Source organism: Geotrypetes seraphini, chromosome 4 (genome assembly GCF_902459505.1).
Source record: "Geotrypetes seraphini chromosome 4, aGeoSer1.1, whole genome shotgun sequence".
Classification (NCBI taxonomy): Eukaryota; Metazoa; Chordata; class Amphibia; order Gymnophiona; family Dermophiidae; genus Geotrypetes; species Geotrypetes seraphini.
Window position 1 is genome coordinate 143,339,943 of NC_047087.1, and position 24,622 is coordinate 143,364,564.

Sequence of the window (24,622 nt, forward strand, 5' to 3'; positions counted from 1 at the left end):
TGTCAGTATGCTGGTGGAGAGGAATGCACTGAAAATCCTGTAGATCTAGAAATGTGCAAGAGTTAATTTGGCCCTTCCTGATGCCCATAAGAAGGAAATTAAGTTTATAGCTTCCTGCTATAGCAAAATAAAATGAACTGTACAGGTTTTAGCAATTCTACAAGTTGATTATTATCTGAAAACTTTATAGGAGAAAGAGTTTTGTCCTAGATGAAATGATACCTGTGATCTCTCATTCCTCTTTCTTCTTTCCATTTCAAAACATCCTACTTCCATGAGTCATATTAGAACCCAAGGATGTGGCTCTCTCTGAATCTTATACTGTTTTTACACTTTAACCCTGTTACTGTCATAGTCCATAGATTTATGATCTTTGGGACAGAGATCTGCTGCTACCCTATATGCTATATTTTCCTTATATAACTTTGTTCACTCAAGAGAGAGAAAATGCATATTTTATTAAGTTTTGTACAGTGCTATGTAAATGCCAGTTGAAAATGAGGTCACTGGGATACCAACGTTCATGCACTGAAATGAAATGTTTTTCTGTGACAGGGTTTTGAGGGAAGGAGCATCATTCAGCTTACATTCCGGAATCAGTTGTATTGGTGGATAAGATACTGTTATGGAAGACTTATTTCTTACTCTTTTAAATGAGCCCATTTGGTTAAAATACTGCACACTCTGTACATGTGACACAGGACTACTGACACACAATGCATTTGAAGATCATGCATTGTTTTGTTTTCCCTTGCTCCTTCTTCAGACTCTTTTTTTAGTTGGTTTATAATTCAACAGAATTGATACTTGGAGATAATTTGCCTCCAGTCAGATAGATTTATGTGTACTTCACTTTTTCTCCCCACCCCTTTTTCCCCTCTCGCTTATTTTTTTCTTGGGTTTTTCTAGGAAAAAGAAGGCAGAGGTTTTGACTTCAGTGGTGGCATAGTGGTGACGTCCTTATGTAAATCATCAGTACCTTCATCACAGAACAATTCACAGCATTAACTTTATTTTCTTAAAATATGTTTAGTATTTTGGTCATCTCAAACACATGGCAAATGTTTGCAAAGAAAACATCATAAACTACAAGGTTTGTAATTTTTTGCATCAAGATTGGATAGACCCTAGAAAGAACTACTCTAAGGGGCACTTCTATATAGAGATTGGTGGCAGCATATAGACTAAAAGATTCTTTTCAGAGGTTAGCTTTCAGTGGGCTTGGTCCTCAAAAGCTTATATACAGTACATTTGTCTGTAAGCTGATATTATTACTATTATACAACTACCCTTCCTGAAGTTTTATCACTTATATTAACATATCCATTTCAACCAAGTCAGTTCTAAGTTTTTGTAAGTTATTACTGTGCAATTAGGTCCTCTAAACATGTTTTTCAGATGGCTAATTTATTCATCCGCTTCGTCTGATAATATCTTGTCAGGAAGCTGATGATCCCTTATAAAGCAGTGTCAACAGCAGCTATGACTGATAGCTCAAATAATCTCAGAAGAACTTTAAGGAGCCTTGCACCAATTTAAAATATTTTTGTAACATCTATGGGTCTTACTTCCTAAGCATTGTCCTCGGGTGCAGATGGGGGAGAGCTTTAATGAATCAGGCTCTGTAAATTGTTATGTGCCACCTGGCTTATAAAACAAAGGTTTCAGCTGCTGAATTGGTTAGAAATGTACTTTCTTAGGAAGTGATTTTACAGTTTACTACTATCAGTAGTAAACAATCCAGTGAAGAAGCCAATCCCATTGGTTTTTACATGTAGTAATCATTTCTGTAATTCTACATACAACAACAGCATTTGATGCAACATTTCCAACCACCCCAGTATAAAAGTAAACATTGTTACATGGCAGTAATTCCAAAATCCTATCTTTGAGAACCTCCAGCAGGTTTAATTTTGAAATTGTGAATTATGAATATTCATGAAATATTTGCATATATTTTGGCTGCCTTAAAAACCAGACCTGTTTGGAATTCTTGAAGACGAAAACTGGAAATAACTGATCTCCTCCTGTTCCATGGGTTATAAACAGTAGTTGTATTTAATCAATTTATAATTTTTCTTATACAACACTGAATAAAATGAAACAATCTGATACAGTGAAAGCTGTTGTATGTAAGAATATCATCAGCATGATCCCAAGAAACAGTATTGTTTTATATTTCACTGTTGCTGATTTTACATTCTTTGATCACAGACAGGTAGAATTATAAAAAGTAACACATCTATGTTCAGTCAGCTTAGAATGAAGTGATGGTTAATTTCTCAAGAAGAAAATAAAATGCAAAATCTTACAAGGAAGAATTTTATTTTAGTGTACAATTTTGCTGCTTTTACTTTTCATAATGTATTTGATTGCAGCGTGGCCAGGGCTTGGATTTAGACATGCCACATTAAAAATGTCTATTCCCTGTCTATTCCCTGTATTACTGTACTTAAAGCTTGTACACTCAGTCCTCCTGTTAAAACATCTTACTTCTGGACTAAATGCTGTTGCATTTGTCAGGACTGCATACCAAGTATCAGCAGTATTAACTAGATTTACTCTTTTGATCAGTAAAATATGTGTTTGATTGCATTTAAAAAACAATGGCAGAAGAGCATTGAAATGTGCTTCATTTTTCTAGCCTTAGGTGTGTTCCATTGGAGAAAATTCAGTAAATGGGAAAAGTTGGGAATACATTTTTTTTTTTTTTAAATTTATTATCCTCTGCCTCAAAATTGCTCATCCAGTATCTCCAAAATTGTTCCTTTCTTTCACATAGAAGCTTAGTCCTCTGTAGCTGAGTCTATAATACAGCATCATTACAAGCCATTTCAAGTGCTGCTCTTTGGCTCACTGTACCGTGAGACCAATTTTTCCTCTGGCAAAACCAATACCTGCCAGAATTAAAAGCTGGAATTTATTCCTTCTTTTAAATTAGTATTTGTTGTGGGAGGAGGAAAGATGTTTCCCATATTGTTGCAATACAGTAGATAACTGCTGATTTTTTATTTTTTTTATTGAACTATGTTTGAGCAATTTTGAAAATGTCAGACAAATGTAGTGTAGGAACAGTGTCATTTGCATTATTACACATTGAATTACTATTTTAATGCAAATGGTCAAGAAACAAACAGTTAAATATCTATTAGAAATGTAGAACAGCAACCTAAGAATCATTTGTTTCAAAAGCAAAATCTGTAGTTAGAGAAATACAAGTTGATTGAAACACTACTTGTATATAATTCAAATAGTGTATTTTTTGTGCATTGTTTTATATTGGATTTATTTGTGATTTGTACATGTGTAAAGTATTTAAAAGTGGGTTTATATTAGGGAGATGTTTTCATCAAGTATAGAAGAAAATCATTCAGAGCAGTACTATCATTAGGATGTAATGTTTCATTCTTACATTTAATAAAATGTCTTGAAGCTTTTTATGTTTACAATAATGTTAATCTAAGTCTAAGGCTTTGAATATCTTTATATAATTTGTGTTATGTACAATAAACATTATAAGCCATATATGGTTTGGCTTTTTTGTCTTCTTTGTACCTTATGGTGGCACTGATGTTTTTGAAATTAAGGGCAAAATGTGTTTTCTTAATTTGTATTTCCAGAACTGTGGAAATGGGTATTTTGATGTACTTGGGACTGTGGAGTTTTTCCCTCATACTGAACCCTGCTTACACATCTGAGCAATCTAATAGAACTGTGATTTATAAATAATAGTGTTTAGATTAACTTAGCTGTTCTCATCATTTTGTAACATGGCATCTGAAATGGAATAGTTTGTTGGTAGTTTATACTCCATTTTCTTTAGATATGTCATAACTTATATATACGTTTGAAATTAAGAGAGAACCATTTAAGGAAGGAGATTCATCAAGGTGAGGTAAAGGTTCGTTCTTTACCACGTCTTGATCCCAATGGGATTCAGCAGCATGCTGTTTCCCAGTACTATAGGTTGCTGAATCCCGACCTATTTGATTAACGCTGCCTGTGAACCACCCCAGAAGCAGTATTATGGTATTTCTGTGGCCCACTGTTCTTGGGCTGCAGCTTGAATTACCCTCCCCCCTCAAGAAACAAGCTCCCCCTAGCAAACTCCCCCACAGAGCCCCCTCAGCCTTCCCGAACCTCCCAGGGGGAGGATTGATTCTCGCTCCTGGCCTCTCCAGTGCTGCTACGAAAATGGCACCCCTAGCGCCTGTCTTGTGAGGGTTATATTTCCATATAAGCAGTGCTGGAGAAGGAGAAATTAGGTTCTAACCTGCTAATTTACTTTCTTTTAGCCTCTCCAGACTGGCATAGGTTAATCTTACAAACGGGGTTATATCTCATCATGACCAGCAGGTAGAGACTGAGAAAAAACTTTGGAATAGTACATATCAGGTGTCTTCCCCTTTACCTCAGTCTGCTGAATAGCCAAGCAGAACTAAGAACTATAAACAGAAAAAACAGGACTCCGAACAGGATATCAACCAATAAAAACAACAGGAACGCTGTTGGAAAATGCAAAGGAACAAATGCAAATAGCAAAGGTCCCCACAGCTACGCCAGCTGAGCCACAGATGCTGTTCTTAGATCCCTGGCCCTAGAAAAATACTAGAAACCGATGAAAAAGCAAAATCTGCACACAAGAACAACACGACAATAGACAGGGTGGGGTCCTATGCCAGTCTGGAGAGGCTAAAAGAAAGTAAATTAGCAGGTAAGAACCTAATTTCTCCTTGTTTAGCAACTCTCCAGACCGGCATAGGTTAATCTTACAAGGGGAACATACCAAAGCAGTCCCCATCATGGGCGGGACCCCCGAAGGGCCGACACCAGAATATGTTCACTGAACCCTGCATCCCGACATGCCTGAATGTCCATACAGTAGTGTCTGACAAAGGAATGCAAAGAAGACCAAACAGCAGCCTTACAAATATCCACTGGAAGCACCAGTGAAGATTCTGTGCAAGAAGCAGCCTGACCCCGAGTAGAATGAGCCTTGAGAAAGGCCGGAACAGGCTTCTTCTGAAGAAGGTAAGCGGAAGCAATAGTCTCCTTGATCCAGCGCGCAATGGTAGCCTAGGAAGCGCCATCCCCCTTATTAGGACCTGCTAGAAGGACAAAAAGATGATCTGATTTCCAGGGTCCTCTGCACGTATGCGTGAAGGACCCAACATCCAGTTTGCACAACTGTTTCTGCTCTGAAGAACCCTCCCGACTACCCAGCACCGGGAAGACCACGGATTGATTGACATGAAAAGGAGAAACTATCTTTGGCAGAAAGGAAGGAACAGGCCTCAACTCGACCCGCTCCCTAGAAAACTCCAGGAAGAGAGACCTACAAGAGATAGCCTGCAGCTCCGAAACACGTCTAGCAGAAGTAATAGCCACCAAGACTGCCTTAAGAGTAAGGTCCTTTAACAAGCAGGCACCCAAAGGCTCAAAAGGAGGGGTGCACTAGCCCGGACAGGACCAGATTCAAATCCCAAGAGGGAACAAACGGTTGCATGGAAGGCTTGAGCAATTTGGCCGCCCGCAAGAAGCGAATGACATCAGGAATGGCAGTCAGATGCTGACCCTGTAATAAACTATGAAAGACTGACAAGGCCACAAGCTGAACCTGGAGGGAAGACCAATCCAGGCCCCGTCCAGGCCATCCTGCAAGAATTCTAAGATGTTAGGCAGGGAAGCGTGAAAAGAGACCACTCCTCAAATATACGCCAAACCCGCACATAAGCCCGAGAAATTGGTGCCTCCCTGACGATTGACATAGGCCACCGCCGTTGCATTGTCCAACAGAACCCTGACCAACTTGCCTGTCAAAAAGGAACAGAAGGCTAGCAATGCCAGATGGAAGGCTCTCATCTCCAGAGCATTGATTGACTAGGACGCCTCCTCCGTGGACCTGGTGCCCTGAGCTGAGTGACCTAGACACTGAGCTCGCCAACCGAGGAGACTGGCATCCGTGAGAAGCACCATCCACTGTGGCTGATTCAGACTCGTCCCTTGAACAAGATGGGAGGTCTGAAGCCATTTGCATGTTTTGCATATCAATACTGATTAACATGTGGCAACTTAAATATTGCTGTGCAGTTTTTAGCCCTACAGCATTAGAGCTGTTTAAGTTATGGTAAGGGCCATTTACTGTCCCTAACACTGCTTGATGAATTTCCCCCTTAATACTATGTTTAGCCCACTAGTTTCTTTTTGGTCCCTTAAGCTCAATCAGAGCTAGTCTTTTGTTATGTAGGCATTGTTATCTTTTCTTTGCAATCACCTGAGATTCATCTTGCTCTATGTTATATCCCTTCCTAACTTATAGTCCAGCCATTACAGTGACAAACTGCAGCTCTCAATGCTACACCGCAACATGAACAATAAATTATTACTAGGGGTTGTCAGTGAGCGGTTGCCCAAAGCCACACATGCTCTGTGGCAGTATTCAATGCAAGGCCCAAGAGCCAATGGTGGTCCTTGGAGATCTCTTGGGCAGCCTGTGCAGTACTTCTAATATTTTTTAAAATTTGCTGCTGCATACAGGCCATAGGCTTTGTATTGAAAAACACCACCCAATCTGAACTTACTTTCTCTTTCCATACCCTCTTTTCCCTCCCCACTTCACGAGTCTGGCATCCCTGCCTCCCTATTTCATGCCCACCCGATAGTTTTACAATCATTTTCTTCCTCGCAGCGATTCAGCCAGAACAACCGCAGGGGTCTTTCCTCTGAGTGTCCCTCCCATGCGACAAAAGGATATTGGTGAAAAGGAAAGGCCCCTGGGGTTGGTTAGAGAGAGCCTGGATGAATTGCGAGTAAGATGATGATCTTTTGTAAGAACATCATATGGGCACAATTAAAGTAGTAGGGATGCCAGACTTGTGAAGTGAGGAAGGATTGGAGGGCGGGAAAGAAAAAGAAAGATCAGCATGGACTGAGCAGAAGTGGGGGGGGGGGGGGGGAGATGCCAGATAAGGAGAGCCAGAATGAATGATGTGAGACAGGTGGAGGAACAAAATGATCAGAAAGATAAAATCAGATAAAGCTAAGAAAATGTTTTTATTTTTATGTCAAGTTTTTACATCTATTGTCTTTGGGCTAGATTCACTAACCTGCTCAAATTGAGCCAAATTGGGCTCAAATTTCCGATTCGGGCAGGTCCGAGGGATTCACTAAGGAAGAATATTCAAATGGAGGCGCAGACCCTGACAGGAGAAGCAGCCTCCTGTCGCTGCTGTCAGGGCTCTACCCTGATCTCTCCTGCCTGCCCTGCTCCGACTCTTCTGCTCTCTGCCACCCTTCCCCGCAGTACAAGCCCATGGTTTTAAAGCAGGCCTGCACTGCGGGGAACGGTGGCAGAGAGCACGAGAGTCGGGGCAAGTAGGCAGGAGAGATTAGGGCAGACAGGAGAGTCTGCAGTAGCCCGACATCCCTCCTGAATCAACCCCGACTGGCCCCACTGCCTCACCCATGACCGATCCACCCCAGGTTAGGCCAGGCGGCTGTGCCTGACACACCCACCCGGCGTACCTTACTAATCGTTGGGAGCAGGGGTGCCTGGTCCTTCCTCCTTAGGCCTCCCCATGCACATCTTCGGGAGCAGGAAGCGCAAAGTCCTGCTCCTAAGGCCGCTATGCCATAGCAGTCTTAGGTCACGCCCCAGCGCATCATCTGATGCATGGGGAGGGGCCTAAAGTCCTGATTGGCTGAGGTGCTTCAGGCTCCTCAGCCAATCAGGGCCTTAGGCCCCTCCCCGCATATCATGTGATGCATCAGGGCGTGGCCTAAGGCCGCACTTGTCAGCAGAGGAGACGTGGAGCAGAAGGGACAGAGCACTCCTGTTCCCAATATTAAGGTACGGGGAGGGGTGGGTCTTGCCTGGTCATCCTGCCGTCCTTGGAGGAGGTCTTGAGCAGGAGGGGCTGAGCACCCCTCCTGCTCCCAATGATTTTGAAATGTATGGGGGGGAGCAGGTGGGCCGGGCCTAGTCAGCAGGCCTGCCTAGGTTAAAGTGCAGGGGGGGCTCCATGGGAGGCATGGGTCTGCTGCAATTTTTTTTTTTTTTTAACTTTAGGACAGGGAGCCCGGCTTAGACCTCCGGGCCCAGCTTAAGATTTTTTTTTTCTTTTTTTAACGTTAGAAGCCCGTAGTTTTAACCCATTTAAAAGCCCGCAGGTTAAAACCATGGGCTTGCACTGCGGGGAAGGGTGGGAGTCGGGGCAGGCAGCAGGCAGGAGACAAGCATGGGGCAGAGCAGGTCGGAGAAGAGCATCAGGGCGTGCAAAGAACAGGGCTGAAGAGTCGGAAAGATGTTTTCGACTGCTGCCCAGCAGTCGCTTCTTGGGTTGATCGGCCAGCCCAGTCAGTTTTAAATTTGGGGTTGATGAATTGCGTCGCTGTCCAATTTGCATGCGTTTCTCCTCATTTGCATGCACGGATTCAAAGCAGATCGCAGGAGAGGTAAGTGAATTGGGCCCGAGGGAAATTTGCTCGTTAAGGGGTCGCAAAACTAGCCTTTTATATTTTGGACTGTTCAGGAAGAAATACATTTTTCTATTTCTTTTGTGTTATACTGTGTGCAAAGTCTGACATGTTAGGGTTTCATTTGTGTACATTAGTATTTTTATTTCATGGGTCAATATTTGAAAAAAAAAAAAAGTATCTGTTTTCTGCCTGTGTGACTGAGGTCTGGTAGTAGGGATGGAAGTTGAGAAACTGTGGTTGGTCTTGTGGCCCCAAGTAGGAAGATGTCGGCTCTCCTTCAGCTCTTTTGGACTTAAAAACGGCCCCAACTCGATCTGGACTCAGAGTAATCTTTACCTGTCTACAATATGCCGCATTCAAAAAGAAAGGGAAGTGTTCGGCTTGATTCCTTGGCAGCCAGAACCTCCTCACCTGCTCAGCATTCGATCAGAGAATTTGTTCTCACTTCAATTCCGCAACTTTCCAGAGTCCAGTCTGCTATATCTCCGGCGGAAGGAGGCGCTGAAGAATTGGACTCGGATTTGGGCTTCAACATCTCCTTATCACCTCTGGATTCTGTACCACCGCCTTGTCCTGCTCCTACCGTGGCACTGATGGTGGATCCTAGCGAGGGAGACCCAGCTTGGGAAACCCCAATCGAAGGGGTAGTAGCCGCGAGTGCTGGGAGTGGTAGTTGATACTATCTCCCGGCTTGAAAAACCGAAGGCAATAACACTGGAGAGCATATGGGAAGCTCTCCAGACATAGAACACTTCAGTGGCCAGATCTTCTAATGAACTCTCAACATTTGTAAGTACTGTGACTGCTCTGGGGAAAAATTAGACGGGACAAGGGATGAATTTTCCCTACAGATAAAGAATGTTTCGAATAGAACTGATAAATTGCAAGAAGTAACTGTTGAACTCATAAAAGAAAAAGTTATGGGGGAGTTTCAAGATGGCGATGGAGCCAGTTGCATAGCGAGGGGCTCTCCCTACGCTGGTAAATTTAAACTTTTACCTTCTTCAGCGTTTCTCTTCATTATGCCTAAGCGTAGAGGGAAACAGAGGAGTGGTCTTCCTGCCTCCTCTGCCATATCGCTAACGCGCCAGACAGCAATGACATCTTATGCTGTTTCGGTTGCACAGGGCGCTCTTGCTGATCGAGGGGGGTTGACCTCGATCTCAGACAGCAAAGTTTTGCTGAGCCCAGTTGGTCCGGGAGTTCCCCCACACCCTGGGATGATATCGGGGATGCTGACGGCACAGCAGGAAGCAGCGGGGACTATTCTAACCCCACTGGCACTGTCTAGCTCACCTTTGACCCCGGAGGCAGTTTCAGTCTCGCTGAATCTTCAACAGCATTCGCCAGCGATTGGGGGGCATGGAATTCAAGGTGCTTCGGGAGGTGGAACTTTCAATATAAATTCAACGGTTGGAGTTTCCTCAAAAGTTCCTGTTTTCCTCCTGAGCCCGTTGAAAAAACCACCGGTGATAGATATGGAGGCACTCTGGGAGGCTATCAAAAGCCTTCATAAGGTATGCTCCCACTTTATTTCAACTTCACAAACCTCCTCACTACTACTGAAAAATTTAGAAGGAAAAATTCAGCATCACGACCAAAGACTAGACAAGGTTGAAAAACAGGTCTCTGATTTACAGAATTATTCTAATCTTCAGGTTAAGGACAGAGAGCATTGTTGACCAGGAAGATTGAGAACCTGGAGAATGCAAATAGGAACTTAAATTTAAGATTAACTAATTTTCCAGTTTCCAGGTTACAATCACCTAAGGAACATTTTCAACAGTTTCTAACTTCAGTTCTAAACTATTCAGAAGCATCTATACCACCATTGCAGAAATTATATTATTTAAATATCCCTAAGGAAACAAACAGGATTTGGAAAATCATCCTGCAGAATTAAATATTACAGATATTTTGGAATCTTCACAATCAGAAATTTCTATAAGGGCTACACTTCTTGTAACCTTTGTTTTTTTTACAAGACAAAGAAGCAATTCTTCGTCTATTCTTTAGAGCCGAGAATGTTGAATTTTATGGTTCAAAAATAGCTGTTTTTCCTGATTTTTCTAAATGGACTCAATTGCGTCAGAAAAAATTTCTAATGCTACGTCAATCAGTACTGTCTTTAGGAGCTACCTTTCCGCTGCGCTTTCCATGTAAATGTTGTATTAATTATCAAACTAATAGATATGTTTTTTATGAACCTGATTAATTACAATTTTTCTTGGAGGGTAAAGCTGCTTCCGTAGCCTCATAGATGCCTACTGATACCACCGCCCAGACTATTTAGTATAATACAACTGATTTGCTCTGTACTAATGAGTATATTGATATGTTTCCTTTTTCCTTGTAATTCAACTACCCTTGAATTCTTGATTCTCTCTCCTTAATTGTGGACTATTATCGTAGTACAAATTTGTTATAATATGGGTGTTATTTCCTAATGGGATATTGTTATTTTCCTTATCAAAGGTACAGCATAGTGCATAGCTCATGCATAACTTGCACTCAGTTTAGTCAGGGGTAAGTCTGATGCCCAAGATTAGGCGTGTACAGTATAGGCATTATTCTATAACATTTTTGGGAATGTGTATCACCTGCCAATGCCACTCCCACAGCCACACTTCCTTATGGGTTGTAAGCAGAAAATGTTAAGCATTATATTAATAATAATAATAATATTAATAATAAATTAATAATTTATTAGATAACCCAGTGGCATTATCCTATGATACTGTGATATTTGGTATGGAAATGAGAACTAAAAGTCAGATTTCTGCGAACAATAATAAATTACTGCTTATGACTGGTGTTGCCATTCAGCAAATTACATATAATTGGAAGGATTGGAGGAGATTAAATTACACCTTTTGGTGGAATTCTTTATGCCATATCTATAAAATGGAAAGATTTATTGCATTACAAAAGGGATATTTCAAGAAGTTTCAGGATGTGTGGAAACCATTAACAAAATATTGTACGGATTAAATGAAACTGTTTCCTTTAAGTGTATCAGATCAATTGGATAGGGTGGGGATTATTGTATTGACGAGTATTTATATGATTATGGATTATATGGTGGGGAGGGATAAGAATTTATGTAATGAACAAATGATAGACTGTAAGTGATATATTTATTGTTAATGTGATTGGATATATATATACACTTTATGTAATTTAGAAAATGAATAAAGAATAAAAAAAAAATGTTAGGCATCATTTAATACTGCAGTGCATAAAGGACATTTATGCAAAACTCCAATTAAGTGCCTAATTGGTGCTTATTATTGTCCATTAATCGAGTTGTGTGCAGATCTTGGATCCACCTGCAAATTCTAACATTCAACATTGGGCAACCTATATACAGTCTGTGGAATGATGTGTAACAAAACTCATTTCTCAGTTTGGTGCCTACATCTCTTATTGAGAGTGCCTTATTAGTCCCTTTCCAAATTATGAGTCTGCATTCTGTCTGAATATAATGCCTCATTACCTGCCTACAAAAAAATTCTCTCTTATTTATTCCATTCATTTATTTAGCAGTTTTTATATACCAATCCCCTCATTTAAAAAAAAAAAAAAATCCAAAGCTATATACCATTTGTAACATGAAATCTGAATGTGAATTATAATGCAAAGGGTACAGAAGGCTTGACAAGTGGGTTGCTTCCCTTCACCCATGAGGTTTGCAGAAGGCATCATCTACATTTTTCAGTTCCACCTCCTTGTGTCACTGGGCAGTACCTCCTCAGTTTTCCTTCTGCAAGTGAGAAGAGGTGTCTTCATCTGCTCTGCATCTGATTTATTATTTGACTTTTGAGGGTTCCAGGTGCTACAGAGGTTCCCAGGGTTCCTGATACAGCTCTGCCTGGGAAAAGATACAGTCTCTGAATCAAAGGCAACCCTTTCACAGGGTACCTACCTAGCCAGCCTGTACTAATTCTTAGATAGCTCGGGAAGCTTGGCTCACCCCTGATTTTTCAAGCACTCGAGTACAGGCTGAGTGACCCCCCTGCTGGTCCAGAGGACTTGTGTTGGCTGCCCCCCTCAAAGATGTATGAGGAGCTAGTAGGGTCAAGGGTTTCAGGATCTCAGAACCTGTCTAAAAAGCAGCCTGAAGAGACAAGTGGCTAAAGAATCCTAGAGGCTTGTCTGAGGCAGAAATCGTCTTCATTGTCCAGCTGCAGTGTGAACTGATGCAGACACAGCACCAAGCTGTTCTGGAGTACAGTCTATTGCTGTCTATGGGAGACCAGGGTGATTCAGGAACTGGACTTTTGAGGATCTCTGGGATTTCCTATAGGGTCATCCTCCTCCAAATCTCCTTTTGTTCATTTTTGGAAGTTTGATGTAGCTCTCCTGAACCATTTTCTGGTGCCAAAATGCTGCCTTGCAGCCATCTTGGATTTCCCAATTTTATTATAAAAGCCTCTAGCTGCCTCAAAACACCTTATTTTTTTTATAATAAATTATTTTTATGGGCTCCCCTGGCCTTTCTACCCCTGATCATGTCAGTTTGGGGCTGGCTGGCTGGCTGAGGAGCATCCATGTGCCACGTGGCATGTGAGGAGGGTAGGAGTGCTGGGCTTAGCCTCCTCTGCCCCCTCTGGGCTCTTAGAGTCACAGGAAGCTCATTAGTTATGGCATGAATCCCCCCTAGAGCCCTTGAATAGCGACAGGGTTCCCCCCCTCAGGACTCCCACAGGGATGGAACCGGATTCCTGAGGCCTAATGTTCTATCGATTCTGTACATTCACCAGTTGGGGAGACAGAGTTGGAGCTTGTATTCTATTCAGTGGCATAGCCACACAACTAATTTTGGGAGGGGGAGAAGGGGCTGGAGCCCAAAATGTGTGGACAGGGGCTGTTCTACCTTGTGTTGAACTAACAATATTCATTCAGTGATGATGTTTTTTATAACCTTTCAGACTGCATAGGGCATTTTCAGATGTGACTAAAGATAACAACTAGATATAAGAATAGCTTTCATAGTAACATAGTAGATGACGGCAGATAAAGACCCGAATGGTCCATCCAGTCTGCCCAACCTGATTCAATTTAAAAATTTTTTTTTTTTTTTTTTCTTCTTAGCTATTTCTGGGCGAGAATCCAAAGCTTTACCCGGTACTATGCTTGGGTTCCAACTGCCGAAATCTCTGTTAAGACTTACTCCAGCCCATCTACACCCTCCCAGCCATTGAAGCCCTCCCCTGCCCATCCTCCTCCAAACGGCCATACACAGACACAGACCGTACAAGTCTGCCCAGTAACTGGCCTAGTTCAATATTTAATATTATTTTCTGATTCTAAATCTTCTGTGTTCATCCCACGCTTCTTTCACTGGCTAAACAGCTGTACTCCTTTGAAGTCTTATGTAACCGATTCCTCTTATCCCCAAGAATTGTTGGACTTCTACTACCCATATTGGTACCCTTAAACACATTCTTTTTGAATGTCCCACCATCTCCAAATTTTGGACTGAAGTCTGGAATATGATCTGCTCAGTCTTTAAATTTACTGCACATTTTTCTTATGCAACCATTGTCCTGAAAAGTGCCTCTCTCAATTTTAAATTATTTTGATGCTCAATTGTTTGATTCTTTACTGCATTAAAAATCATTTGTGAATCTTTTTTTTTTTTTTTTTTTTATAATTTTTTATTTATACTTTTAGAAGTTAACATTCAATCAATACTTGAAGGAAATATAACAATTCAATAGGAAAACAAATATTAATTATAAAATAATACCACATAGTAACTATGAGTAAAGTCCACAATCTGGGAGGAGAAGGAATCAATCACTTCCAAGGGTAGTTGGTTCCAAGTAATAAACTAAATTAATACAAATAACAGAGTGCAGTTGGAGTTATTTAACTAATGGCCTGCTGGGCTGATTCCATGGAGGTGTCTGGAATTCTTGTAGTTACTTTACCTTCAAGAAAAAAACTGCAATTGATCGGGTTCATAAAAAATATATCTATTACTCTGATAGGTAATACAGCATTTACAGGGGAAACGTAATTGAAAAGTTGCCCCTAAACTCAAAACAGACTGACGACAAGCCAGAAACTTCTTACGTCTGGCTTGTGTCCACTTAGATACATCAGGAAATATACAAATTTTTAATCCATGAAATTCCACCTTATCAGTCCTATAGAATAGGCGAAGAATTGCTTCTTTATCTTGAAGAAAGACAAAAGTTACCAATAAAGTAGCTCTATTCGTTATGTCTTCTTGAGATGTCTCCAGCATACCAGTGAGATCCAATTCTCCTGGTATAGCATTCCCTTTAACTTTGTCCTCCTTTGGTAAATTTAGGTAATATATCTTTTGTAATGGTGGCATATTGTTTTCAGGAAATTTCAAGACGGTATTCAAAAAGGACTGAAATAGATCCCTAGGAGATTGGAACTTGGAAACAGGAAAGTTTAAAAATCTCAGGTTTAAATTCCTATTAGCATTTTCCAAATTCTCAATTTTCCTGGCAAATAAAGCTTTCTCCTTAAGTTGTAAATTAGTGGTAATCTTCCCATCTGCCACAGATTTCTCCAATTTGTCCATTCTAATAGACTGTTGCTGGAGTTTCTCTTCAAAAGTTTTAAATTTACTATTAGTATTTTGTGTAGAAAGTACAATTTGGGAGCATACCTTGTGTAAAGTCTCCATAGCACTCCACAATGCCTCCATGTCGATCACCGCTGGTTTAATCAGGGGAGTAGGGGTAGCTATTCCGGGGGACTCCACCAAGGGATCCGCCTCCACCTTCCCAGCCTCCCAGCGACTTCCAGATCCTCCGAAGCTCAATGCTGACTGTAAGGGAGTCAGCAAGCTGTGATTCCCATCCGGGGTTAGGGGTGAGACCTGCAGCGCCGCCAGAGACGTCAATTCTGGCGCTTCCTGTACGTCTGAGGGCGTCCCCGACATCATCCCGGGACGCGGAGGTACTCCAGGCCCGAAAGGGCTAAGCGAGACGTCGCCTTCCAAGACCGAGGTCTGCCCTCCTCGGTCAGCGGATGCGCCCTCACCAACTGGAACGACATAGGATGTTATTGCCGCTTGCTGAGTCAATGAAGTGGAAGAGGAGGCAGGAAGCACACTCCTCTGCTTACCCCTGCGCTTGGGCATAACAGGTAAATTTCTTTGTAGAAAGTTGAAAAATTGCCGAACAGAGCAGGAGCCACCTGATAGCTCGACTCACTCCGACGCCATCTTGATTCCTTCTCCATCATTTGTGAATCTTGGAATGACCTCTCACAAGTTACCTATGGCAGATGATGGAACCAGATTTGATTGCTCTACAGATATGAGCTATATATATATTGCCAAAAAATCCAACTATTATTTCTTTTAACAAGAAATAGTCAACCCTACAGTCTTACTTTGTCACATGACCTAATGTCTATTCTAATTATTTTCAGTGATATATGCATCTCTTATTTCTGTTCACTGTTATTTGTTTATATTGTATTTTACTGTTGGTTTAAATAAACGTTAAAAAAATCAAAACTGTCAGAAGTAATTGCTGCTTTTTATGGGGAAAGGTAACTTTTAGGGGGAGATGGGCAGGGACAGGCGGGATACTGGTGGGGATGGGTGGAATTTCTGTCCCCGCACAACTCTCTAGTTTAAAGCAGGCACTGACTTGTACTTTTTGGGGTTTTACCAGGTACTAGTGACCTGGATTGGCTACTAGGCTAGATGCACTGCAGACGAAGTTGGACCTTTGGTTCTTTTGTTGTTTTGTTACTAGGCTAGATGGATCATTGGTCTGACCCAGTAAGGCTATTCTTATGTTCTTATGCACAGTCTGGAGTATCACTAGTGGTGGGGCGGGGGGAGTTACCGTCACAAAGTGCAGTTCCCCAGTGGAAAGCTTTAACGCAGGAACCTGAGGCAAAAGACTGGGATGACTGCAGTCAGGGTCAATGTTTTTACTCCCTTAAACAAATGTGAATCCTCAGAAGATTCTGGGTCTGAAGTGGGTGATAACAGCCAAGAGTCTGGCAATCCTAGACTAGGGAAAGGATATGCAGACATTTCAAACTGGCAGATTGGATAGGATTCATTACAGTATCTGCAAGAACTCCCACAGCTCAAATTTCACATGAGCAGTTCTAAAACAAAGTCCACATTTTTTTCTTCACATTGCGAGCTAACCATGATGCTGATGGAGCACTGGGAGGTACCAGAGAACCCTAGGAGGGTTACCAAGGCTATGACAAAATTGTACCCAAAGGCTCCTTTTTACCCCACCTAAGGTGGATTCATTATTAGTGCAGATAAGTAAATATATTTCGCTCCCTAGTGAGGGAAGACTGATATTAAAGGATGCACATGAACTGACCAGTGCTTAGTGCTTTACAGGCACCCACTTGATTGGGTACTGTTTTCTTGTGTGTTTGGGTTGGTGGTTGGGTGGGGTGCTTTTGAGGTTGGGGGGTCTATGTTGGCTGGCTCCCAGGGCCTGTGTGTGTTCCTTTCCTGTCTTGGGAGCGAGTTTGTTTTGCCTTTTTTGTTTAAGTTTGGGTTGAGTAGCGTCCATTTGGGCCCAGTTCCTTTGGTGGGGGTCCTGGATCTTTGGGGGTTGGGGAGGGGGATGCTGGGTTCGTGGTGGGCTTTGGGTGTAGGGTGGGGGATGAAAGTCCTGCAGGTTTGGGTTTTAGTTGGGGCAAGGTGTTTGGGTAGGGAGAAGGGGGGTGGTGGGGTTGAGGTGTGGCAGGGTTTAGTGTGCTTTGGCTGGGTAAGGGTTTTTTTTTCTTTTGTGTTGACAGATTTTGCACTTCTTTTTTGTCTTCTGTCTCTGTGGGTGGGACTATTGGCGTTTGCTGTGGCGGTGGCTGATTATGGGAGCCTTGCTTCCTTCCTGAGCGCTTATCCTGTTGCTGGATGCTGTAGGCTAGGATGGCATTTTTGTAATTCTCTGATCCATTTTTATGATGGTTGAATGGTACACCTAGTTACTTGAAATGTGGGAGGTATTAATTCTCCTGTTAAACGAACCAAAATTTTACAAAACCTGCAGAGGCTCAAGGTGGATATTGCATTGTTGCAGGAGACACACCTTACTGAGAGCATGCTAAATTGCAGAAGGGTTGGGTTGAATGCTGTATTACCGCAGCTGCGGTCGGGAAAAAGCTGGGAGTGGCTATCCTTTTTTGTAAATCCGTGGCCTCCCAGATTACGCTGGTGGCCGTTGATGCGAATGGCCGCTATGCCTTTTGTACGGCGGTGATCGCAGGAGTTACAATGTTGGTTGGCTGTGTTTATGCTCCCAATACTTATGATAAATCTTTCTATGCATGTTTGAAGGCTCTCTTCTTGCAACGCGCTCATCTTCAGATGGTCTTGGGAGGGGATTTCATTGTAGCTTGGGACTCATCTTTGGATAAATCTTATTCTGCTCCAGGCAGTGTGGTGACTGAGGCTAAGGGTCTCCCCCAATTGTCAAGGCCAAATTAATGAATTGGCCCAGTAGGCCCAAAACTGTGAGGGGGGCCTGCTGGAAAATGACTCACCTTGCCCTTTTTTTTTTTTTTCAACAACGGCCCCCTCCCGGATCAACAGCAAACAGCCCCCCTCTGCCTCAATGGCAACGGGCCCCCCTCGCATCAACGGCAACATGGCTGGTTCTGTTACAGGAAGGTCCCATGATGGCTGCATCTGCCAGTCCATCTCCCTCCGATATCACTTGCTCTGGAAGAAGTGACATCGGAGGGGGATGGACCAGCAGACGCAGTCATCGCGGGACCTTCCTATAACAGAGTCGGCCGCATTGCTGTTGATGAAGGGGGGGGCGTTGCAGTCAGATTTTCTAATTCTGCTTTCGGGCTGCCTTTTGCAAGGGAGGGCAGAGCCAGCAGCTGCAATGTTTGGAGGGGAAGAGAGAAAAGAGGACAGAAGGGTGTTGGAGGGAGAGAAAGGGGGCAGGGTGGTGGGAAGGATGGTGGGGCAGCGCAGTATGGAAGGGTGGTGGTAGGAGAAAAAGGGGGCAGATGCTGATGGAATTGGTGTGCAAGGAAAGAGAAGAGAGACAAGGGGGAAGGATACTGGATGGAATTGAGTTGGAGGGAAAGAAAGGGGGGCAGATGCTGATGGAACTGGGGGTGAAGGGAGAGATGCCAGATCATTGGAGGGAAGGGAAGAAGATGGATGCCACACAAATGGGAGGGAGAGGGAGAGATGGAAGGGAGAGGCAGACAATTTCTGGAAGCGGCACAGAAAGAGAGCAAATGCCATATGGAAGAGGCAGAGAGGGCAGACAGTGGATGAAGAAAGAGAATGATGAGAAGATGAGGAAAGCAGAAACCAGACAACAAAGGTAGAAAAAAAATTATATTTGTTTTATTTATTTATTTTTGCTTTAGGATAAGGTATTATTATAGCTGTGTTGATAATCGTTTATTAATAGAAAATGGAAATAAGATTATACTGTTTATTGAACTAATTTTAATACATTTTTTACTAATTCAGAGACCATAACTCCTTTCCTCAGGTCAGGACAGGGATACTGTAACAGTTTACTGATCTGAAGAAAGAGGTTTTAACCTCTGAAAGCTAAGTGAGAAATGTATTCGTCCAATAAAATGACGGGCACTAAATTTTCTTCCCGCCATGCCCCATGCCTCCTACCCAAGTGCAAAATATAAATGGGTGGGCTTCCCAAAGCCCTGCTAGCTGAAGATCTCATCCTCTAGGAAGGAAGGGGGGACTTGTCCAGAGATGGCACTGGTGTGGTAATCTTTGTTGTTTGTTTTGAATTTTAAAATAAAAGAAATAAAGTGAAATAAAGAAGTAAATACATGGGGCGGAACAGGGGGGGCCCAGTGTACTTGTGTGCCTAGGGGCCCTCAACGAATTAATCCTGTCCTGCCAGCTTTTGGATCTTTTGGATGTTTGGCGACTCCTTCACCCCAAGGAGTGGGATTATACCCATCTGTCTCGTGCTCACTCCACTGAATCTCGTATCGACTATGTGTTGCTGTCTCGGTCTCTCTTCTCTAAGGTACGATAGGCAGAGATTGGGCCCTATGCGATTTCAGATCATGCTTGGGAGTCTTTTACATTTGCCTGCTAGGGAGATTCTTGCCCTGTTTCGTCCCAATATTCTTTTGCGATCTATGCGCGCTGTGTGGGGGAGTTTGATCGGTAGATTGGGAGGAGACCCCCGAGTAACCAATCAGTTACCCCTCCGTGGGAACTCGGCTTTTCTGCCGGGCCGGGATAACCCTACTTTTCTTAGTTGGGCTGCCCGAGGCATTACTCTAGTGAAACACTTATTGACTAAGGATGGGAGTTTGAAACCTCTTGCTGCTTTTGATGATCGCTTGGGTGGGTGCTGGGGTGATACTTTTGCTAATTGTCAAGCTAAGCACTATGTTCTCTCTCTCTCTCTCTCTCTCAGGAGCGAATTGCGCAACCGATGGGAGTACACCCTTGGGTTTTCTTTGCTGGGGTGGAGATCTATTCTGCCTCAGTGTCAGCATTGTATAGAGCCCTTTCTGGATTTGCGTGCCCTAAAGATGTCTCGCAGATACAGGGGAGTTGGCGTAGGGAGCTTCATAAAGACCTTAGCCACTGGGACATTCTGTGTGCCCTGTGGGGGGGTCCCTCGCTTAATAATGGGTGTGATATTTAAAAAAAATGCTATGTTAGAATGATTTATAGAGCATGTTATACTCAGGTCCAATTGCATAAAGTGGGAGTCATTGATACACCCCTCTGTTTGAAATGTGTCCGGGATCCCAATACTTTTGCTCATTCTTTTTGGGACTGTTGGACCGTTCAGGTTTTTTGGAAATCCATCATCCGGTATTTTCAGGGCTTATTTCAGGGACCCATTTCAGGTACTATAGAGCATTTAGATATCCCTGGGGCTTTTCACGGAACTACCCAAGGGGGGTCCCCTATGGTGTCGTAAGGTGTGTCTTCTTGCTCCTAAATGCATTTTGCAATCATGGACTGTTTCTGAGCCTCCTTCCTATTGGACTTGGAGATCTATGGTGCATAATTTAGCCACCTGGGAGGCCCGAGAGGCGGTTGGTCGCCCTTGCCGGCGGCACAGATTCCTGCTGATTTGGGGAGCCTATCTGGATTCCTTACCTCCTAGAGGTCGTAGTCTCCTTTTAAATCTTTTTGCCTAGCTTTGCTAGTATTCTATGCGCTTGCTCCCATGGTCAGTCACTGCCTGCCTCTTCTCTCTTTCTTTTTTTTTTTTTTTTTTGGGGGGGGGGTGTTCCCACTTGACCTAGCCCAAGGGCCACTATAGTACGGGCCTTTGGATTCCGGGTGACCTTTTGGTTGTCTTTTGTATATTTTCTGGAGGAGGACTCCGGAGGGGGGGATGGGTTTGCTACTTTGGTTGTTTATGAAACTTGTGTATTGTTGGATGTTGACTTCTTTGATCTTGTTGGATTTTTTTTTTTTGGGGATCTTTGTACTTTTCACATTCACAATAAAAAAGATTTGAAAATAAAGGATGCACACGACTGCAGAATGAACATGTTTCTCAAAAGACAGTTTGAGGCTTTAGCTCTGGGTCTAAAAGCGATGGCTGCAACTTCCTTCATGGTAAGCGCCTGCCATAAAATGCTGCACCGAACTCCATCCACTGAGGAAAGCGCATACTCCTAGTTATTACTATTGGGGCTGGATTATGTAGCAGATGCCCTATATGATGTTTTAGGGTCATGAGCAAGGTGTCTACTTATTCTATTTCTGCCTGAAGTATGCTCTGGATCAGACAGTGGGCGGAAGATTATGCTTCTAAAACTACTTGGAGCAGGCTCCTTTTTACAGGACAAATGGTCTTTAGCAAGGGATTGGACAATCTTATGGCCAGTGTGGTAGATTGTAATCCCAAGTCATTACCAGACAGTAGACCACGTGCTCCAGGGGGATCAAATTGTGGTTCCCTTCATGGCTACAGGCGGTCTTAACATGTAACGATGAGATCCTCTGCTCAGCGATCTAGACAGAGGTGCAGGGGTTCCAGATGACTTCAGGCAGCCACCCCCCACCCAGCAGCTAGTAACAAGAAGTCCCAATGACGCCAGGCCAGAGCCCAAGCTTCCCCAAATAGGAGGAAGGCTCTTGAGATTATGAGGCCTGGGCAAAGATCTATTCAGACAAATGAGGGCTGGACATCATGCGAGAGGGCTACAAATTTGAATTCTTTCATCCTATTCAGGAATCTTTTGTAGATTCTCCAGCAGAAATCCAGGAGAAAGCAGTGAAAGTCAGAGCAACGGTATCTGGCTTCTAAAGATCTAAGCCGTGGAATCAGTACCTTATGCAGAATCAGGCTTGGGCAGGGCTCTATATTTTATCATGCCCAAGAAAGACTCAGATGATTGGAGGCCTATTCTGGATCTGAAAACTGTCAGTGTGGCACTAAAAATGCCTAAATTCAGAATGGAGACTACGTACAGTCATAGCCTTGGCACCAGGAGAATTCCTAGCCTTGCTGGATTTGATGGAGGCTTACTTAACAAATTTCTATTTTCCTGGAACACAGGTGGTTTCTCAGGTTCCATATTGGAGAGGCATTTCCAATTTTTGGTGCATCTATTCAAGTTGGCAATAGTACCTCACACCTATACAAAGGTAATGGTGGTAGTTGCAGCACACCTGCGCAAAGCAGGGATTCAGGTTAATCCATATTTGGATGACTAGCTGCTCAGAACCCATCCAAAAAGTCACCAAGCAGTGACACAAGTTGTACAGCTCCTGCAGGACCTAGGATGGAATATCAATTTCCAAAAGCACACAAACTGAAGCTAAGACACCAGGCTGATTCCTGTGGCTTGGCACTATCTATAGTTGCTGGGATCCATGGCTTGTCTCTCTGCATTTCCTTGTGGTTGATACAATGGATGCCAGTCTGTAAGGCAGGGGAGATCATTGCGAGGGTCACCCAATCCAAGGCCATTGGTAACCATCTCAGAGGAACTAGCCCATCAATAGAATAGAACTGACAACCATTCGGCTAGCACTGAAAGCCTTCAAAAGCATCTAAAAGGCAAAGTGGTCAAGGTTTTCTCGGACAGTGGTGACATTTGTCAACAGACAAGAAGGCATCAGGAGTGCTCAGTTAAAATTGGAGGCTCAATTGTGGTTTCATTGGGTGGAAGCCCACCTAGAAGCCATGTCAGCGGGAGTGAACAAGGTTCAAGCCGACTTTCTCAGTTGACAGACCCTGGATCTAGGGGAGTGGTTGCGGTCCCAGAGTGCTTTCAACAAAATTGTAAAGCACTTGGGAAGGCCAACAATTGATCTGATGGCATCAGCGGACAATAGGAAAGTACCTCTGTACGTCAGCTGGTGATTCGAGCCAGAAAACGCCAGCATAAATGCCCTAGTTCAGCCTTGGCCAACAGCAGAGCTTTTGTACGTTTCCTCTATGGACAACAGTAGGCCGGATCGTTCAAGAATAGTGACCCATCTTGGGTAAGCGATTCTAGTGGCATCGAAATGGCAAGCGGATCTAGTAAGGCTACAACGGGACAGATGCCTCAAGCTACTCTTACTGCCAACACTACTGCCACAGGGCTCAGTTGTCCTGGAAGATCCAGAATGCTTACACCTGTGACCTGAGCTCTTGAGTGTGCAGCCTTAATAAAGAAAGTATCTCAGAGGTAGTCATAACTACTTATCTGTGATCCAAGAAGCAAACAGTCACAGCTTAGGCTAAGTACTGGAAAACATTTCAGCATGGTTGTGATCATCAGAAGGTAGAGCTGTACATTAGCTCCCCATATCCATTAATCCTGTCGTTTCATCAGGACGGCCTTAAAAAGGGCATAGCGGTTGGCTCTCTCAAGATGCAGGTAGCCAGCCTCTCATGCTTTAGAGCTCAAGTGGAGAAAGGCTTCTTAGCTTCCCATCCTGATATAACTAGGTTCCTGAAGGAAGCATTGCAGCTACATCCTCCTTTGCAACAACCGTTCCCTACATGGAATCTTAATATTGTTTTGTGGTACCTCTATAAAGCTCCCTGTGAACCCTACAGAATGTGTCACTGATAGATCTTACAGTCAAGATAGTTTTCCTGTTGACTATCACCTCAGCGAGAAGGGTTTTCAGAACTCCATGCTCTATCATGCAGGGAGCCCTTCCTCATATTTACAGAGGCAGGCACGTCTCTATGCACTGTGCCTTCCTTTCTACCACAGGTGAGAAAAGCGGATAGAGTGTTTAAAGTTCTAGATGTATGAAGAATTTTGACTCATTACTTGGAGGTAACCAAAGAGTTCCGGCTGTCTAATCATCTCTTTCAGGTTACGAATGCGGCATGTTTGGGGAGACCATCATCTAAAGTAACCATAATTAAGTGGATCAGGATAGCCATATCTTCCACCTATATTAGAAGCAAAAAGTAGTCTCCAGTGGTGGTGAAGGTGAACTCTGTTCGCTGCATCACATCATCTTGGGCAGAGTCTAGAGCAGTCTCACCTGCAGAGCTCTCCACGCATTCATGAAGTTTTACAGGGTGGATGTAGCAACCTGGATGGACACCACTTTTGGATCCTCAGTTCTGGCAGCAGGCTTATTTGTCTCCCCCCTTAGGAACTTGGGATTGGTCTGAAACAACCCACTGGTCAAAACTACTAGTCCTGTTGCACAAGAAGGAAAGATTAGGTTCTTACTTTGCTAATCTTCTTTCTTGTATACAGGAATATCTTGATGCCTGCCCTGTTAGATATACTCTAGACTGCTTTCTGTTTCAGACATGCCTGATTTGTCAGATGTCTTATTTTTATTGCCTACCCAGTGGGGTCAGGAATGAAGAAAAATTCCTTCATAAGAGAGTCATCTTAAACACTGAGCAACAGTGCAGATAACACTGCAGATAACAGTGCAGATAACACAAAGGTCATTCCTTTGTTTCCCATTTTATTATACTTGCTAAGTTTCATTCTAAGATGCCTTCCCCTACCCCCTGAGATAGGCAAGATCAGTACTTGGATGATATGGATGTGGTATAAAATACGCTTACCTGCTCTTGATCTATCCTACCATATATGGGAAACAGACCATAGACATCCGCCCAGCATTGGCTACATTGTCCCACTGTTGGAGTCATCGTCAAAGCTAAGTCCAGCCAGTCCCGATCTGTCTTTGCCATGGACAAGGGTGGAATAT

General features: G+C 43.2%; 1 protein-coding gene across 1 annotated transcript in view; it reads left to right on the top strand.

Annotated features, from left to right (window-relative positions):
- ARL2BP (ADP ribosylation factor like GTPase 2 binding protein) overlaps positions 1 to 3,525 on the top strand; it is a 145,369-nt gene extending 141,844 nt beyond the window's left edge. The window contains exon 7 of the mRNA XM_033940900.1: positions 910 to 3,525. Coding sequence (XP_033796791.1) covers positions 910 to 1,008 — 99 coding nt within the window. The 3' untranslated portion in view covers positions 1,009 to 3,525. The remainder of the gene's footprint in view (positions 1 to 909) is intronic.
- Positions 3,526 to 24,622: the final 21,097 nt, after the last annotated feature.